Source organism: Prosopis cineraria, unplaced genomic scaffold (assembly GCF_029017545.1).
Source record: "Prosopis cineraria cultivar Desert tree isolate PC_DT_omini unplaced genomic scaffold, ASM2901754v1 PC6, whole genome shotgun sequence".
NCBI classification, from domain to species: domain Eukaryota; kingdom Viridiplantae; phylum Streptophyta; class Magnoliopsida; order Fabales; family Fabaceae; genus Prosopis; species Prosopis cineraria.
The window spans coordinates 1,849,443-1,869,189 of NW_026555337.1; the positions used below are offsets into that span (position 1 = coordinate 1,849,443).

Sequence of the window (19,747 nt, forward strand, 5' to 3'; positions counted from 1 at the left end):
CATTCATTGAAATCTTTTGATTAAATTATACATTACTCTCTTGAACTTTGAACTATGTATATATAATATCTTTAACTTTTGAAACTTTACAATGAACTCCCTCAACTTTTATGTTTATACAGATAACTTTATATGATTAATTTTATATATTAATTATATACGTAAAACTTAAAGTTTAAGAGGTTATTCATATATTAATTAAAGTTTGTGGGCTTAAATATACATAAAAATAAAATTTAAGAGCTATATAATTAATGACTAAAAGTTATTATTTGTTTAAACTTAAAAGTTTAAGGAGGTTTATTATTAAGTTTTAAAGGTTAAAAAAGTTATTAATAAATGATTCAAAGTTTAGGTGAATTATTTGTAACTAGATTCTAACATGTGCATTGCACATGGGAGAAAGTAAAAATTGAATGAAATCATACTTAAGAATGGTAGATAATGGAAGAGTCTAAGTTATTAATTTTATTTAGGTCCATTGTATTGTATTGTTTGTTGGCGTTATTAATGAATTTTCAGTATTTACTAAAAACATCTATATTCTAATTAAAATGATTAGTGAATTGAAAAACATTACCACCTATACTATTATAACACCAGTAAATATTACTCATGCTATTAAACATAAGTGTCTAGGAAATACTACTTATACCTTAACAATTAACATCCATGCTATTAAAATATAAAAATTTATAGATGCTTCATATATATAAATTAATCTAACCACTAAAGCTTTATTAGTCCTCCATTATATTTACTTGCTTGTTAATAGTAACAAAATGCTATTTTTATAGCTCAAACTAATAAAAAACATAATAAGCTGACATATCAAAAGGAATAGACTTATTATCAGGTTTAACAACCTTCCAAAACACTGTTACAATTTCAGAAAATGATAAAAACAATAAAGGGTCATAATTGCCTTCATTGCTGCCATCTTAAATGTTTGGATCTTAAACAAATCCAATAACAAAAGGATCAACTCTTGCCTTGCTTGCCTCTACAACCCAATCCAAAAGGTAACAACAGAAAAAGCATAAAAAACACAGTAAAACGTAAAAGTACGTCTTTTACATAGGGTCGATAATTTGGGCCGAACTCGACGGGCCAGCCCAAACCCGCCCAAAAAATTTAAGACCAAGCTCAAAAAATATTATTTTTTATTATTCGGGCCTATTCAGACGGCTCGAATAGGCCCGAGGAAATTTAGACCATGCCCAATCGGGTTCGAGCTTGGCCCGAATAAAAAAATAATTATTTTAAAAAATAATAAAAATATGATAAATATTAATTAATTTTTCAAGTTTTATATCATTTTATACCAAAATACTATATATATAAATGTTTTAATGTATTTATTTTTTAAAAAAATTAAAATAGTTATATTTCATATTTTTATTATTTTTAATCAATAAAATATCTTAAAATAATATTTAAAATATATTTTAATATTGATTTTAATATTTTAAGACCCAATTTTTGTTAAAAAAATTTTGAGTCCTATAAATCATTTGCATGTAAAAAAATAATTTTATTTTTTTTATAAATGAAGAGAATTAATTTTAAAGTAAAAATAAAATTGAAAATAATTTTAAAAATAAAATTTAGGCATGTACGAATTTTTGACTCTACTGTTAGATAAACATAATAAATAGAATAATATTTTTAAATAATTACTTGATTATTGTAATTTGGTTAAAAATTAAGAGTAAACTACAGTAAAAATCCTTTTTATTATGTAAGAGTTAAACAAAATAAAAAGTTAAAGAAAAATGATTTCAAAAAAATAATATTTTACTCATAATTAAATAATTTTTTATATAATATAATGATGGAAATTTTTTTATATTCATAAAAATGAAAAGTATAATTTACCTAAAAGTTATTAAAAATTTTGAACTAATCGGAATAACAATTTTAAGTTAGTAGTCTAATTGTGATTGAATTGAGATCAGCTTAATCATAATTAAAATAATATAATTTAATTAAAATATATAAAATATTTATATATGACTATGATAAGAGTAATATTTAAACAACTAAGACATTGATTTACAAGTAAAGGAAACATTCATGAATAAATTATACATAATATAACAAAATAATAACAGAGCTACTTAAATACAAAGTTGATAAGTTATTTTTATTTTATTCTTTTAAAATTAAGATAATATTTTCCACTTAATAGAATTATTTAAAAATTAAAATTGGTTCAAAAAATAAAAAAAATATTTTTAAAAAGTTTTGGGTATTTGGGCCAGCCTGAAGCTCGAAGGTGTTAGGGCCGAACTTGGCTATATGGGCTTTTTAGAAGGGATAGGATGCTTTAAGTCTGGTCCAAATAAACCCGAACGGTCTGAATTACCAGTTCTACTTTTACATATAGTAAAAAAAGAAATAGCCTAAGCTTGCCTCCATTATATGGAAAGGACACTAAAAGCATGATTTGAATATCTTGCATTTTTCATATAAACTGGGTATTTTTAAGGTTTAAAATCAACATTCACTCTCAAAATCCCTTCAACATAATCATGACACAATGATAACTCTGAAAATCTAAATATCTTGAATTTTTTATATAAACAACGAAAATCAATGCATGAAAATCATGAAACTAATTCTACCTTAGGCAGGTAACTGAGTTATGATAATGACTATCTAGGGGTATGTAGCTTTTTCCATGGAGATAAGCATGCTGGGCGACATCAATGGAGGAGGTCCGTGCAAAAGTCAATTATCTATTCTTTATGTCTTGGGTGAAGATAAAGACGAACCTATCTAGGCATATACATGTCAGGCACTTGGGTGAAACCTTTCAAGAGTTGAAGGACAACGGAGGGTAAAAATATAGTAAAAGCATCTACAGGCAGTCCCAAAAACTGAAGGAAGGACACTTTTTCCTTTCTGGTATATAGCTCAAATTGCTATTTGTAAAGCAATGAAAAAAGATTCAATATGTAACCCACGAAGCATCGCTAGAAGGGAAGAACCTAGATGTGAAAATAGATTATGTGCATATGTAAATTTGTATGACATACAAGTGAGGAAGTGTATGCACGTTGAAGATTTTAAAAGCATTGCACTGTGCCATTGTTAACATGTCCTTAATTTAAACTCCAGCTTGACAAGCATTGTAAGGTATGTGTAACAAATAAAACAAATGAAATGGTTGTAAGACTAAAATGATAAATAAACGAAAAAAAAACATAAAGTGTAACAGCCTCAACTTTGTTATGCAGGAGAGGTTGGAGGATCGAATTTGGGAAGGCTCTCCGCAAGGGGAATAATCCACACACTACTGCGGGGAAGCCTTTGTCTCCTGATACTCACCGTAAGGGGTGGGATCGCCCTGTTGTGGGGCTTGGGGGGAGAGTGTCCAGCGCCTCGGGTGACGGTGAGATCTCGAGGAGGGCTGTTACATAAAGCTAGCAATTGTATTTGAATTGATAGTTGAGAAAAATAACTTGTTCAATTTTTTTAAGTTACATCTCCACATAACTGGCATATTGTTCAGTAGTAGTTTACCACGCTAAGCACCATATATGCAACACTGAACAAGAAAGGTGAAATCATGCTCTTCTGGACAGGATTAATGGCCCTAGGACCAAGGTACAAGGCTCTGTGAACTTTTTTTTCTCCCAACTTACTATAAAAAGGCAAAAGAATGTGTAACTGATCATCCATTATGCACGGATCAAGAGTACGGTAAGATGTCAACTTAAAAAAAAAACAAAAAAGAGAAAAAGCTAATTGTTACACTCTGCGCTAGGGAACGAAGTGACTAAAAAAGGACACTCAACATATCACCAGTGTTGGAGTTCACTACATGTTGATTTTTTTTTTTTTTACTTAAAGGCTTGAAGCATAACATGAATCCTGGAACATTTTTGCAATTGAAATAGGAAAATGAACCAAGAAAGTCAACTAATAAAACAAAAGCATAGGCAGTGCTCAATCTTTGCAGACCAAAAGGAAACTAATTAATAGCTTAATCGCTTTGATTAAGGATCTATCTTCATAAAAAAAAAAAAACTAATTGCTGCAGACCACTCTTTTGTGGCCCAAATGCATGCCTTTGTAAGGGCCTATAACTTTCACTTTGTGGTTAAACAAAATGTCAGCATCAATGATTCTTGAATCTAAAATTTCTTTACCTCTTATTTTTTCAGCTTGCACTTTGGAGTCATACGATCTAATTTCTACCAATTCATAAAAAAAAGTAAATATACAATCAAATGTGATGAATTCAAGCAACATATTAACAAAAGATGGGGGAGAAGAAAGAGCAAGGAATCAACTCAACTTACAAATTTCTCACAAGCTTAGAACTATCCAGTACTGAAATTAAAGAAAGCTTTTAGTTACTTACCTATGTTAGATGGCTTTGATCTCCAAAACCACAACTCAATATTAAAGTACTGACCTATAAATAACTATAACTCATATATAAAGCATTCAAACCAACTTTTTATTAATCTTCTGCCATGTAAACAATTATAATTTTTTTTTTCAATATCAAAAGTAGAGAAAAGGCACATCCCGTACTATTATTAGTGGAGGTTATATTTCCAACTTACAATGCAAAGCCAAATGAAATTTTTAATCTTGTGATTTAGAAGCTAAATGTCACCCTTAATATACAGTATACAATTTTGCTGATCATTAAATACAGAAAATGGGGGATTAAAATGCTTATAAGTAAAGGAAGTGAATGTGAGTCAACTTCCACCAAAAACACCCAAATTATGGAAGCTATTTTATACAAATGCAAGCCATAAAATGCTGTACTGAATTTTGTTTCCTTTAAAAAATGGAGAGAGAGAGAGCCGATGCATGAATCATTACCACTAAAGTGCTTTGAATCAAATCAAACAACACGTGTATCTTGCAAATAAACTATTTGAACAGAACCTAACTAATTTCCTAATTATCTACTAAACTACTACATTATTGCCTACAATTAGTGACCCTCCCTTCTCGAATGCTATCAATTCTATTAGGATATACAGATGGCTTATCATATAACATGCAATTGACAGGTTCTCATTAATTTGCATGTATAATTTGAATACAACCAGAACGGAATATGTAATCAATACTGTTTTGGGGTCGATTCTGCTATCAATTGTTACGTAGATGCATACAAAAAAATATATATATATCGTAATAATTCTAGAATTCATTAGCATCTTAGAAATCTCCCCTCATTCTTAAGAACCTACATATAAACACATAAACTTTCAGGTGTTGCCGACACGATGGCCCTTTCTGTTACTCCGAGCGGCAACCAAGATTGATGCTGATTAATATTTATGAGAAGGAGGCATCTAATCTCTAGAGAAGGGTCTTTCCACTTCTCTGTTTCTTGCTTAGTTTTCATCACTTAGCTGTGAACTGCAAAACACAGTTGTGACAATCTCAGAACAATGCTTCCAAACTTGACTGTGCATGTATCTAGCTTAGTCAATACATAAACCTGAAAGTACTTCCAAACTTTGGAAGTCTGAAAATAACAAATAGAGCCAGAGGAGGGAACACAGATCAAAAGAACATAATGACAGTCTAAAACAAAAAACAAAAAACAAATTGGGTATACAAAGAAACCAACCAGAGGAAATCAACATAATTCTTGGCCGTGTTCTTCATCAACCCCCAATCCTTTGCTGCGTTCCTTTTTTGATTGTGTGCATCTGTGTTTCTATCCAATGCTTGTAAACACATTGAATCAAATCAGGGATTTAATCGGAAGTCGCTTGAGAATGTTTGTGATGATTTCATCCGATCCCTATTTTAACACACCGAAATGGAAAATGGAGAGAGAGCGGGGAGGGACAGAGATGCTTACAAGTGGGGAAGAGCAATGATAGGACTTCGGTGAGCCTACTGACCAAGTGATGCCTTTATCATGCGATCTTTTCATAGGTCCTCTCCAATTGTATATAGAGAATTTTACTATGCTCTTACATAAAATATTATGAAGAGTAGAAGAAGGATGCCGGCGAGGAAAAATCAGAGGCAGCGAAAGTCATTGTGTTGGGGCGGCGACCTTCCAAGTGAACCTGGAGATGCGAAAAAGACCAAGTTTGCTCCGGAAGTGCGTAACTGGGTCAGATGTAGTCCATAGGTTCTCTAATTTTTGACGTTCACCCCAGTCCTTCGCTGCTTTCTCTTTTTGATTATACGCCCCCATGTTAATGTGACCTCCAGAAGTCATAGGGGAAAAAATTCCAGGAATTGTGTGCGAAAAAAATTGAGACATTATGTGTATGATCTGATAAAGAAAAATAGATAGAAATGGAAGAAAACACAACATTGAAGAACCATGGACGCACAGTTAACGATGGAGAATTGAAAAGTTGTTTAACATACAAAGGGAAAAAGGAGAATTCAGAAAACGTATTGGAATGGCAAAGCCTGAGTGCCTGACAATGAGTGAAGGATTGGGGAAAAAGTCAGAAGTGCTCAAAGTAGAAGTGTGTGATAAAATAAGCCAGTTAAAGAGAAAATGAGCCGTCACTATTCATTGCCACAGGATTATGAGTCTAGAGCAGATGACTTTTTTCGGCGCGGCTGATAGAGTATTAGGAGATATATAGATTTAGCCAATTTTTATTGACCCGAGTCCATGGACCTGGGGCAGACAACCATAGTAATTAGCAACTCCGTTGGGTTTGGGAGCAGAGAAAATGGCGCCGTTGAAATCTCTACAGCAAGAGTATCCGCTCGTTGATTCTAGCTTCCAAGCTTTTTGCGCTTCCCACGGCATTTTCTCAGGTGCCTTTCATCTTCTTTCTTCTGCAATTTCCCAATGTATGATGTATCTCTTGCATACCCTGTGGTGTTCCAATTTGTGGCGACGACTACTAGGATTATGGAATCCTATTTCCATTTTGATTGATATATCCTCATTACTCGTTTCCGCCGTGCGACGTTTTGTTAATTTTTTGTCACTGTTTCCATCTTCTCAGTGGAAGACTTCCTCCTGTACGATGTTGATGTACTGATTTCTTCTGCGGATAAGCAGTCCACTTCGCAGAGACTAAAGCAGGTTAGGCGTACCCCCGGGGGGGGGGGTCAAATTCTTACTACTATTTATCTGTCTGTCTGCAAAATATTTAAAAAGGTCAGGCTGTTTGACATCGGATATGTAGGGAATCAATCAACTACTATATATCATAGATGCGTTGCATCAACCATTGTTGACTGGTCTGGATCTGCTTGAAGATGCTAAACGGAATAAACATTCATTATCCACCGGATGTCAAGGGTACCATTGGTGCAACTCTCGTTTTTTAGTACTGAGTCTTAGTAAATGTTGTTACTGGTTTAAATAAATTGAGCGATGATGGGATTGAAATTAGGGCTGTACAAATCACGGAATTATTTAGTGTTTCAACTTGTGTAATTCAGGATTGATGTATTGCTTGGAGGTGGATTACGTCAAGGACAATTAACTGAACTTGTTGGACCATCTTCATCTGGAAAAACACAGGTAAAAACCAATGACTGTGTTTGCTATAAAACTATGTGCTTTGACTTCTTATTTTACACGCGTTGCTACTTTAGCACGGATCTTGTTTCCTCAATATAACAATAATCGCTATCTCCCCTGCTCAGATACAAAGTATTTAAATTTTTAATCGCAGGCTTGCCTGCAGTTCGCCGCAACTGTTGCAAAGAAGCATTTGGCCTTTGTCGTATACTTGGATACATGCAATGCCTTTTCGCCCCAGTGCATTGCTCATTTCGTTGGTCGGTCCTCTAGTCCTGTCTTTAATGATCAGGTTACTGTGTATCAACCTTTTTCTACATTATTCGCTCTAGTCTATTAACTGTCCTTAAAAATGTATATTCATTGATTTGTTCTTCTTTTCTCCTTGTTTAGGCTGATCACAAACCTCTTCAGAAAGTATTAGACAGAATAATCTGTTATCCAGTGTTTGACATTTTTCAAATGTTCGATGTGTTGCATCAGCTGGAGATCAATTTGAGATCTGAGGTTCTCGACTTCTCGTTAATTATAGTTTTTTTCCCCTTTAATGTATTTCCTTCTGTCAAATAAATGACTACCGTATCCTTTTACAGATGTTCAAGTCAGATTGTCAAGTTCGATTGCTTATTGTAGATTCAGTTTCTTCGCTGATCACCCCCATCCTTGGGGGAGGTGGTCCTCAGGGTATGGTAACTATTTGCATTCTGTATTTCGTGGAATGCTAGCCAATACTTCTCATGTTTTTTTTTTTAATATATATTTTGAAATGATGTTACAATATATCTTTTTATTGCCACCTAATGGGCCAAGAGATACTCTTAATTACTTGACAAATAAGTAAAGAACCGTACTAGTCTTGCTTTCATGATGTAGTCACAGTCTTCACTAACTAAAAGAGATTTTCGGTGAATAATGCTATCTTGAGCATTTAGGCCAGGTTATATTTTACAAAGTTGTGCAGTTTCTGTTTATCTTCATTATTCAGGCATCTTCCCTCTTTACATTATTGATTTTCTTAACAATCTGTTATAAGTTCAATCTCCTAAGTTGATTGGTGGTTGCTAGCCCCTCTTTATGTTGAGGGGGGTGTAAGTTGTGGGTAGCATGCAGCTCTTAAGTTACAGATTACGTGCCCGCAAAGCAGTTAAAAAGACCTAACTCATCATCTTATGTTATAGGGAAGATCTACCTCTAAACTATATTATGCCTTATATTACTTGGTGTCGATGGGCCCATTCTAGTGCTTGATTCTTGTTTCTATAGTTCAGCCATTTTGTCAATATTTTTGAGTTTATATTTGCAATCCTTAGTGAGATCTGAGTTTGTCCGGAAAATTTGATTAATTTTTGTTGATCCTGTACAATCAGTTGTCCAGATATAAAGATGGCAGAGTTTTGTGACAGACTGGAAGTGTGCAGTTTTTTCTGTGATTTGGTGTGTATTTGGTTGGAAAGGGATGCTGAGATTTTTAATCTTGTCTTGGACCTATGGAAAAGGGTAGCAATGTAGCATAGCTTGCTTCCCTTTGATGTTCTGTCTATGGTTGTTTCAAGTGAGTCTCTTCGATTGATATGAATAAGGATAAGGTGTATAATTGTTTTCTCGGGTTCATACAATTTTTTCTCCTTCCCCCACTCTTTGTTTTTTCTTTAGGGAGTTGTTTTTCCTCCTATCTTATAATTTTCTTCGTATCTCATAAAGCTTCTTTTCCTATCCAAAAAGATAAAATGAAAACTGAGACTCTAGATGGCCCTCTGAGATAGATGGATAGAAAGGTTAATGAGGAGTTTTGTTCTCTGGATAAGCTATCTCTTGGATCATGTTCTTTCGTAGTCTATTTTGTTCTCATCAGCTGTATATCATCCTTCTATTCCACATCTAGAATTATCCATGCGTAATCTTCTTCTTCTTTTCCCAAGTTATGAAGGTCAAGCACGATAAAAGTATCATTTACTAGTTTACTTCTCTGAAACCTGAAAGTTTACATTTTATGGATGATTTCAGGACACGCTTTGATGATATCTGTTGGGTTTTTACTAAAGAAATTAGCACATGAGCATAATCTAGCAGTGTTGGTAAGTATTGCTTCTTTCCTCTTTTATTCATTCCAGGTGATAATCCTTTCAGTTATAAATGGGTAAATAAAGCAACTAAAATCCTATTTTTTTATTGAATGGGAAATTCATCCAGTGAAAACATTTGTTGCTGCAGCTGTATAGTTGGATTCTTTTTCTTCTAATCTCTTGGAAGGGGCGAGGGTTTTTAGTAGAGATGGGAAAACGGGCGGGCCTGAAGCTAAGGCCATTATTGAAATGGCTCAGGGGGCTGGTTTCAAAAAAAAAAAAATCAATATTATAATTTAATGTTTTTTTTAGAAAATAATTTAATTCAACATTGTAATAGTTAACATTATAATTTAACTCTGAAATTTAACATAAACTAAATTAAGGTTTCACATAATCTAAAAAATAAATAAAAGATTTAAAAATCTAAATACATGTTAGTTGATATCATTAGAATTCACAACAAAGTTCCAGAAACAAAATATATAAGGCATATCGATATCTCACAAAATAAGATAAGGGATCAGAATTTTCCAAGTCAAATTGAAATCTTAAAAGCGAGCATCAAATTGAAATCTCGAACATTCATAACCTAAAAAAAAAAAAGTTGTGGTTTAGGATGCTATATTATTTTATTCATTGAGACAGAGGCAATATATACAAGTTTGCGAATAAATGGAATCCCATGATCAAGCTTAAGATATTGGGATATCAGAGGAGACATAAAAATAATGATACTAATATCTTTGTCTATTCTACTAGATATTCTCTCATAAATGACAAAAAATATTTATAATAATTATGATTCTATCCACATTCCCCCTCAAATTGGATCATAGATATTAATCATATCCAACTTGCTTATGCAATTGTTAAAGGCCGGCCCATGAAGTCCTTTTGTCAAAACATCCTCAACCTTTAGGGTGGTTGGCAAATATATGAGGCAAATAGTTCCTTCTTCCAGTTTTTCTCTTATAAAGTGTTTATTTAATTCCACATGCTTGGACCTTTCATGCTGTACAGGATTCAACGCCATATTGATGGCAGCTTTGTTGTCACAATAAAGCTTTAGTGGAGCTTCCACTCTGACTTGTGTTTCATCCATAACATGTTTTAACCATAATTCTTTCATTATTCCTTGAGCTAGGGCCCACAGTTCAGATTCAGCACTGCTCTTGTAAACTACCCTTTGTTTTTTACTCTTCCAGGCTACCAAATTTCCCTATACAAAAGAGCAATACCCAAACGTTAGACCTTCTATTTGCATGAATTCCTCCCCAATCTGCATCTGTATAGATCTCTATAGTTCTCTGTCGTGACTTCTTAAAGAACAACCTTTTACCAGGTGTCCCTTTCAGATACCTGAGAATTCTATATACTACTTCCATATGTTTTTTCCTTAGATCACATATATATTGGCTAGCCACCCTTATTGGAAAGGCTATATCCGGTCTAGTGTGAGAAAGATATAAGAGTCTTCCTACAAGTCTTTGGTGCCTGTCTTTGTCTACTAGTTCATTATTCCCTTCTTCAACTTCATCGTCTGAGAGGTCTTCCCCTTCATCTGGTTCATCCTTCTTTGGTGTCATCTTTTTCTTCTTTACAACAATTGGTTTGTCGGTTGGCTTACAACCTAGCATTCCGGTCTCTGTTAAGAGGTCCAGGATGTACTTCCTTTGAGAAACATAGATCCCCTTCTTGGACCTAGCAACTTCCATTTCCAGGAAATATTTTAATTTTTCAAGATCTTTGACTTCAAATTCTCTTTCAAGAGCTGCTTTAATTCTAATAGTTTCCTCTTCATGGTCTCCAGTAATGATTATATCATCGACATACACAATGAGAATACATATCTTACCCTCCTCATTTTTAACAAACATTGTGTGATCAGCGAGGCATTGTTTGTAACCTTCAATCTTCAACACTCTAGAGAACCTATCAAACTAAGCTCTTGGAGATTGCTTTAAACTATAAAGTGACTTCTTGAGTTTGCAAACCTGTCCAACTCTTCCTTATTCAAATCTTGGGGGTAGTGACATATATACTTCCTCTTTCAATTCTCGATTTAGGAAAGCATTTTTAATGTCTAATTGATGGAGTTGCCAGTCAAGATTAGCTACAACAAATAATAACACTCTAATGGTGTTTAGTTTAGCTACAGGAGCAAACGTTTCTTTATAATCTAAACCATACATTTGAGTAAATCCCCTTGCAATCGGTCTAGCTTTAAGTTTGTTGAGGTTACCATTTTCATCATGCGTAAGGGTAAACACCCAATTGCATCCAACCACCTTCTTGCCTTTAAGTAGATCCATAATTTCTCATGTGCCATTCTTCTCTAAGGCTTTCATTTCTTCCTGGACTGCATCTCTCCATTCAGGTATTTTTAGTGTCCCATGTACATTGTTGGGGATCTTCACCTTGTCAAGGTTAGTGATAAATGCACTATATCGTGGAGAAAGAGCATTGTAACACACATACTTCTTTATCAGATGTTAGGTGCAAGATCTAAGTTGCTTTCTTACTGCAATTGGCAGATCCAGATCATTTGTAGGTGTCTCTTCCTCAGCAACCTCCTCCTCAAGTTCCATGTGGTTGGGTTCAGGAACCTCTACCAAATTAGACTCTAGAAGTGTTGTAGGCATGATGGTATTATTATCACGTTTCTTCTTCCGTTCATAAACCAGTGTAAAATCTTTTCTTTTACCTACTGGGATGGAAGGAGGTGTTTGGGTTTTAGGTAGCACAACAGGTTCAAGAACTCTCTCCCCCTCACTTTCCAAAAACTAATATTCACCACACCATTCCCCTTGAATAGAAGGTTTTGGAAAGAACAGTTCATGTTCAACAAATGTGAGATCAAAACTGGTGTAGAGACATTTAGTAGTGGGGTCATAGCATCAATACCCCTTTTGTGAGGGAGAATAGCTCAACAAGACACACTTAACTACACGAGGTTCAAGTTTGGGGGGTTGAGAAATATGAACAAAAGATGTGCAACCAAAAACTTTTAAGAGGAATTGAGGATGTGAAGTGAGATAGATTAAGAGATTCTTTGAGTTTGTCCAAAGGAGTGAAGAAAGAGAGAACCTGACTTGGCATTCAGTTAATGAGATAAGTCATAGTAAGTGTAGCATCCCCCCAGAAATATTCAGGAACATTAGATGTAAACATTAATGCTCGGGCAACCTTAAAGAGGTATTAGTTTTTTCTTTCAGCAATCCTATTTTGTTAGGGACTGTTAGGGCAAGTACTCTTGTGGAGGATACCATTATTCTTGAGAAAAGTACCCAATTGATTGTTAAAATACTCAATACCATTATCAGTGTGAAGAATTTGAATGAAAGTATGAAATTGAGTTTTGATCATAGTATAAAAGTCAAAGAAAACAGAAGAGACATCACTTTTGCCCTGTAACAGATAGACCCAACAAAGTCTAGTGTGATCATCAATGAGTGTGATAGACCATTTTGAATGTGTTCGATTAGGAATCCATGATGGACCCCATAAATCACTATGAACAATAGAAAAAGGATGAGACGATTTGTATTTAGATTGTGGAAAAGTAGTTCGATGGTGTTTAGCTAGTTCACACTTATCACAATAAAAAAGAAATTATTTTATTAGAACAAAGTTCAGGAAACAAATGAGACAAATATTGAAAATTTAGGTGACCCATTCTCCTATGCCATAACATAATATCCATAGTGGATTTATTTTCAGAGGTAGAAACTAAATTGCATTGAATGTAAGACCACAGGGTACTTGCGGTTGATTCATCTAGATAATGAAGACGATCATGTTCCTTAGCACTGTCAATCATCTTCCCCAATAGAATGTCCTGAAAAATACAATGAGTGGAACAAAAATGAGCCCAACAGTTTGCATGTTTTGTGATCTTACTAATAGATAGAAGATTGCATGCTAAATAGGGAACATGTAAAACAGATTCTAATTTCATATGCTTAGATATAACCACACTGCCTTTGCCAGCTATAAAAGAGGATGACCTATTTGCTGTGTTGATTGTTTCATTACCTACACAAGGAGTATATGTACTAAATAACTTAAAATCACAAGTCATGTGATTTGATGCACCAGAATCCACTATCCATTTAAAGTTATTTGAGGTAGAGAGGAAAGCCCATATACCTTTGTGAGCTATAGAAGCAGTAGGTTTGGATTTTTAAGATGATTCAATCTTTTGTAAGACACTCAACATATGAAGAAGTTTACCTAGTTGCTCTTGGTTCATCTTAGGAATGGCAGATGACTTAACTTGGTCATTGTCATGAGATGCTTGGTAGACACGAGACTCTCCCTTCTTTGGTTTCCAATTTGGTGGTTTCCCATTTAGGTCCTAGTATGCATCTTTAGTGTGACCTTGCTTCTTACAGTGCTCACAGGTCGCTTTTCCTTTCTTGCCCTTCAAATTGGTGGCATTGTTCTGACTAACCAATGCAAAAGGTTCCGAGGGTCAGGATGGAGGAGAAAAAGGGTCAGGCAACATTACCTTGCGCCTAGATGCTTCATGACATATTTCTGAGAAGACTTCTTGAGTTGACGGGAGGGGTAATGTACTCAGAATTCTACTTCGAATATCATCCAATGATGAATTCAGTCCAGCTAGGAATTGAAATACACGTTCATGCTCAATCTTCTCCTTATATTTCATTGCATCACTTGGATCCTTCCATTCCTCATCAGACATTTGGTCGAGTTCTTGCCAGATTACTGTCATCTCGAGCCAATACTTCGTTTTGGTGTGTTCCCCCTGCTTCAACGACCAAGTTTTTGTCTTTAACTCATACAGTCTTGCAAGGTCTTCACCATCAGAATAGGAATCACAAGTAGCAAACTAGATATTTGTGGCAGTAGGTAAAAACTTGAAGCTTCGCTTGATTTCGAGAATCATAGTGTTGATAAGCCAAGAGGAGACGAGTGAATTATTCGTGTGCCATTGTGAAGGCCTGCGATTCTATTTCGCTAGGTACCTTTGTAGCTCTAGTGAGGAAATTCATCTTGCCTCTACCACCAACTGCTAACTTGATAGCTTGCGCCCACTCACGATAGTTCAACCCATTTAGTTTGTCAATGACAATCAGTACTGAAGACCCTTCAAAGCCAACGATTGAACCATGGGGACTACTAACTTTACTCAAGTCTCTCGACAAGGATCCCATGGTCTTAGACATCGGGTCTATTATTGTACTCGTAAGCCGCGGAGAGTTCAACTCGTCTGAGGTACTGTCGCTATTAGAGTCGTTGCTAGAGACATGAAAGGTATCCAGCTCTAATACCATGTGGTTCAAAAGGCTATATTATTTTATTCATCGAGATAGAGGCAATATATATAGGTTTGGGAATAAATGGAATCCCATGATCAAGCCTAGGATATTGGGATATTAGAGGAAACATAAAAATAATGATCCTAATATCTTTGACTATTCTACCAGATATTCTCTCATAAATGACACAGAATATTTACAATAATTACGATTCTATCCACAAAAGTCTAGGCCAAAAGAGGAATTACTTGAGAGTAAGAGAGTCAAAAAGCCAAAGCAATAGAACACCGAGAGGGTGACAGAGTCAAGAGATGAAAGGGAGAGGCTAGTTAAAGGAAAGGAGAGGGCAAGAGGGAGAGGTTGAGTCGAGAGATGGAGAGAGCTAGAGAACTTGAAATGGTCAAATGTTTAGGGTTTTTTTCCATTTGTCAAATGGTGCATTCCAAGGTAGAAAGGGAAAAAAATAAAACAGGGCTTGGAGGGCTGCCTGGGCTCGAGTCTTTTTTCTTAAGGCTTATTAGGGCCGCACTCAAAAGCTTGATTATCCTAAAAATCTTTCATTTTTCAAGCCCAAACCTTTATTTAAACAAAGCCGTTAAACCTAGCCTTCTAGGCTCAACCCTTATTCCCAACTCTAGTTTTTAGTATGCCATATAAGTGTAAGCAATAGTTTGATAAAAGTTTTGACCTTATTTTTATGCAACGGATGACTAATTATTTCCTTTTTCAGACTTCATTATTAAGAAACTGGACCCTGTCTAAAATAAACACACGGACCTAGGAAGCATGCTAGTGAACGTTTGACTTTTCTGTTGTACTTCATTCTTGCATCTCCTTCATTCTTTGTTATATATGTTAAACTTAGTGTCAATTTTAGACTTCATCTCAGTCAGGGAAAGTAATTTGTATGCAAATGTTTGTTGCATTCCGATGCTTGGAGCAATAAACTTCATCTATTCAGAAGTCTTTATTGAGAAAATGCCTAAACATGAATTATGTCTGCCTGTCCTACTCCATTAACTAATGGCCTCTAAGTCGCCTCTGTTTGTTGTGAGATCATTTATCATACGTTGTTTACCTTTCTAGACACTTATCAATGCCTCATGCAGCCTGTGTTTTTATCACTTTCTGTTAAATATAACTGTCAGCCACTGAAGTTACTGTTTTTGGCCACAAATGTGTCCAACTCAGTTGTTAAATTCCTCCAAGTTTGTGGCAAATGGTACTAAGTACTAGGTAAGTATGTGGAGAACAACATGGTGCAAAGAACTTTTCTTTGCAATTTTTATCTAGAAAAAATTTCAAAAAATTACTACTATTCTATGGAATTAGCTAGGTCAACAGTAGGAAAGAAGGATGGGGGGAGGGGAGTGACAAAAGCCATGCAACGGCTGAATGGGCCTCAACTCTTAGCAATATTCTTAAACTTAAGGCTTTAATTTGTGGTGATATGGCTAGGCATCAATAAATCCTTCAGATAATAATTTTAGTGGACCTGTTGTGAAGGTGACTAATCACGTGGTGGGGGGAGACTCTGGTACTTGCAAACCAGCACTGGGAGAGAGTTGGAAGACTGTCCCACATGTACGAATTTTGCTTTCTCGTGAATGCGAGAGCGACATATGCACCTTTTCAATTCTAAAACATCCATCCATGGTAAGTCCTTTTTCCAAAAATTTCGATGGTTATCGGACACTTTTTTCTAGCTTTTATGGTCACTCTTTTTTCATTTTGTATCTAGCTGATGATGATGGATCCACATTTATTGGAAAAGGGGCGACCACCCGCTCCCTTAGGCCCCAACCAATTCATGCATGTATTGTGTCATGAGTCTCATATTGGAGAGTTTCACAGATGGAGTTAGGTTTTTAAGTGTGAGGAGCTCTCTTACCCAATAGGCTAGTTTCTTGAGGTGGGGGCTTTCTCTTTAACCTGTTCTCATGATATTGGAGTTTTCATTGATAGTTCAGAGTCACAAAGATGGCCGAGTGAAGTGTCGTAAAATAGAGCCCCGCTAGGGACATAACTCTTGAACAGGATGGTATTGTCATGAGTCTCACATTTAAGAGCCTTACAAATAAAGTAGGGTTTCTAAGTGTGAGGGACTTTCTCACCAAATAGATTAGTCTTTTGGGATAGGATATTTCTTTGGACTTGTACTCATAACATATTGTCTATTATCTATGTGTTTGTTACCTTGCAATCTCAATCCTGTCTTGTCGCATCTAATTTAAACCTATAAAACCATTTTTCACTTAGCACATGCAGGTGTCCCCTTAATTTCCATAGCACTAGATTTTAAGATCAATCAAGGGTTGTTTGTTTATGAAATAAATTAACAAGGTTTTTTAAGCATTCTTTTTATTATTTGTAATAAATAAATTTTTTTCTTTAACTAAACTCAATTAATATTATTTTATATGTGTAACTGTGGAAGCTGCTGTCTTCTGTTCATCTTTTTCAACCATTTATTGTATTATATTTTAATTGGAATTAAACCGATGTAGAAATTGATGTGTTTAATTTTCCCGTTCTGTTTCAGGCTTCTGGTCGGGCTGCTTCAGAGATGGTAATGCCTTCAATATTTTAACTTCTATATGTTCCCTTTTTAAACTTAAATTTTAATTGTTCTATTAGATTTGTTCCATTATCATCATTATTCATTAGAAAATCTCACAGCCTTTTATTTTCTGAAACTCATAAAGCACGCCCATGATTTGGTTTCTGGTCTCAGCAGCTCACCATGAAGCATTAGAGAAGGAAATAGAAAGACAAACAGATCCTGCAGAAGATGGAGAAGTCTGTGAACAATAATAATGACCATCAGCTCCACTCTCCACCACTGCCACCGATAACAACGTCATTGCCAGTGGCGGCACCACCACCAACACAGGCACAACCACCACTAACGCCACTGTGCTCTCAGCCTGTAGGATGTTTGGACAAGGAACGGCCTATGAGTTCTCGTGTTTTCCCGCACTTCAATGTCCACTATTTTTTTTTTTTGGGGGCCTCTGACATTTTCATGAGCTATGAAGTAAATTTAATTTGTTTGAATAAATTGAAGGGGAAAAAGTAATTATTACTTCGGATTAATTTGGTTGGGAATTTAGTTATTGCACATTAAATAATAACAAAATAAAATACATACATGTTCAGGCTAAGCAGCGTAAGGTTTGATTAGAACCTTGCCCAAAGCCCGCCCTGGCTTGGACATGATCGGGCTGTTGAGCTGCCTGCACAGCTTAATTTGCAGGTGCGGTGAAATCAATGATGGGAAGGGTGCGTGCAAATAATGGTGAGCGCCATTGATGCCATCTATTGTAAGATATGTTTCCCCTTTTCTTTTGACAAGTTATGAAGGCCGAAAGCAGGTTAAACAGTTTTATTCGTTAAACATTTTCGAAGAGGTTGGGCCATCCATAAAATTCCAAACGACTGGAAGGTCCAATTTTTGGGGCCCAAGTGTTCTTGAAGCCTGGCATTATGTGCCCCATGATTATTTCATTCGATAGAGAAAGAAAGGCGTCTGCAATAATTGCTGCCATATTTAGAACATTATTTTGATTCTACACTTTTTTACTTCTTATTTTTATTGTTGATGTACCTTTTATTTCTTTTAAAATAAAAATAACATTCTGGCGGAGTGTCCCCTCATAAGCAATACCTGCTGAATACGTTAAATGCGTTAAAACATAAATTTAACTGCATAAAGTGTATTGTGCAAAACTATTTTATTTGTAATTTATAATTAGTTTGATTTGCTATAGATACAGATTTTATTATATATTGGTATTAGGCTGAAATTTGCCAAGAAAATGAATACTCCCTCTGGTCTTTAATATAAGGAAAATTTTGAAAATTTTGTCTTGCTTTTAATATAAGACAATTAAAATAATTATAATTTTACCTCTGGATTATTTATTATAATTTAAATTTTTTATAGTTATTAATTTTAAAGAATGGTAGAATTAAAAAGTTACATATTTTTTTTTAGCATTCTTAAAGATATAATTATAATTTTTTAATAAAGGCAAAGTCAAGTTTGGTTTATATTAAATATTGGAGGGAGTATAAAGGAAGAAGAAAGGAAGAGGGTGATTGAACTTGACTTGGATCACATCCTGCAAAAAGCTGATCACAAAATCTAATAATGATTTGGTCATACCTGTAAGGGTTGTTAGTTTGATTTTCAAATTTCAATAGCCAAATGAAAAGGTCAGATTTAAAACCACCAAGGCCACGAAAGGAAGAGATTGACTTGGGTTGGTGATAACTGATAACAGTTTGTTTATAGCCGCCATGGTATTGGCTGGCCGGTCCTTACAGGATAATTCTGAGGACATTCAAATTAAAATCATGTGAATTAATATACCTTTTAGAAAGTAAATCATTTGTTAAATTTATTATTTACCATTATCTAGACATGTGTTGTTTTTTAATATCGACTATACTCTTTTTTAGCAAGTCCTTCTTTTCAAAATTCGAATTTAAATATGTGCAAGGTAAGCAAAGAAGTCTCCTACTTGCCCTTGTTTCTTAGATCACACTCATTATTCCAAAAATAATATGAATTCAAATTTATATTAAGGATCTGAACTCAAATACTACATCCTACCGTATTAATTATATTTCTTCTAATTGTTTCAGATATTCGCTCTGGGTACAGATGAACTGAACAAAGAAAGTGGAGGGAAAATTATATCTTCAAACCACCTAACGCGCCATCTTTTTAATTTAACGTCATGGTTAGGATCATCAACGTTGAACATTTCCCTCGAGTGGCAGGTACACGCTCATCTTTCGTTTCTGCATATTTTATACATGCAGAGGTAGGGACAGTGGGGCCCAGATGCAACTATGTGGACGCGTTTCGCAGGCACGAGCCCCTCCAATCAGCT

The 19,747-nt window shown here is 34.9% G+C and overlaps 2 protein-coding genes across 10 annotated transcripts in view; one reads left to right on the forward strand and one right to left on the reverse strand.

Annotated features, from left to right (window-relative positions):
• LOC129313546 (60S ribosomal protein L23a-1) overlaps positions 1 to 19,747 on the reverse strand; it is a 99,683-nt gene that overhangs the window by 38,817 nt on the left and 41,119 nt on the right. The gene's annotated exons all lie outside the window — the stretch shown is intronic.
• Positions 5,653 to 17,998, forward strand: LOC129313544 (DNA repair protein RAD51 homolog 4). 9 transcript variants are annotated; one of them, XM_054956750.1, is made up of 11 exons: positions 5,653 to 6,777; positions 6,972 to 7,051; positions 7,155 to 7,279; positions 7,414 to 7,495; positions 7,650 to 7,787; positions 7,889 to 8,002; positions 8,089 to 8,179; positions 9,500 to 9,570; positions 16,353 to 16,502; positions 17,389 to 17,415; positions 17,552 to 17,998. In XM_054956750.1, the coding sequence occupies exons 1-11, from the start codon at positions 6,690 to 6,692 to the stop codon at positions 17,591 to 17,593; spliced, it is 1,008 nt and encodes a 335-aa protein (XP_054812725.1). In that variant the 5' UTR covers positions 5,653 to 6,689; the 3' UTR covers positions 17,594 to 17,998. The 9 variants fall into 9 exon arrangements, with proteins under 9 accessions (XP_054812725.1, XP_054812728.1, XP_054812730.1 ...); XM_054956753.1 differs by having other exon boundaries at positions 17,581 to 17,998; XM_054956755.1 differs by having other exon boundaries at positions 17,584 to 17,998.

What these genes read in the sequence shown, in the direction of transcription:
- LOC129313544 (XM_054956750.1), top strand. Translation starts at nt 6,690, where the DNA reads ATGGCGCCGTTGAAATCTCTACAGCAAGAGTATCCGCTCGTTGATTCT. An exon ending in GGATGTCAAGGGTACCATTG is followed by an intron (nt 7,280 to 7,413) that starts GTGCAACTCTCG and finishes TGTGTAATTCAG; the next exon opens with GATTGATGTATTGCTTGGAG. An exon ending in GTCCTGTCTTTAATGATCAG is followed by an intron (nt 7,788 to 7,888) that starts GTTACTGTGTAT and finishes CTCCTTGTTTAG; the next exon opens with GCTGATCACAAACCTCTTCA.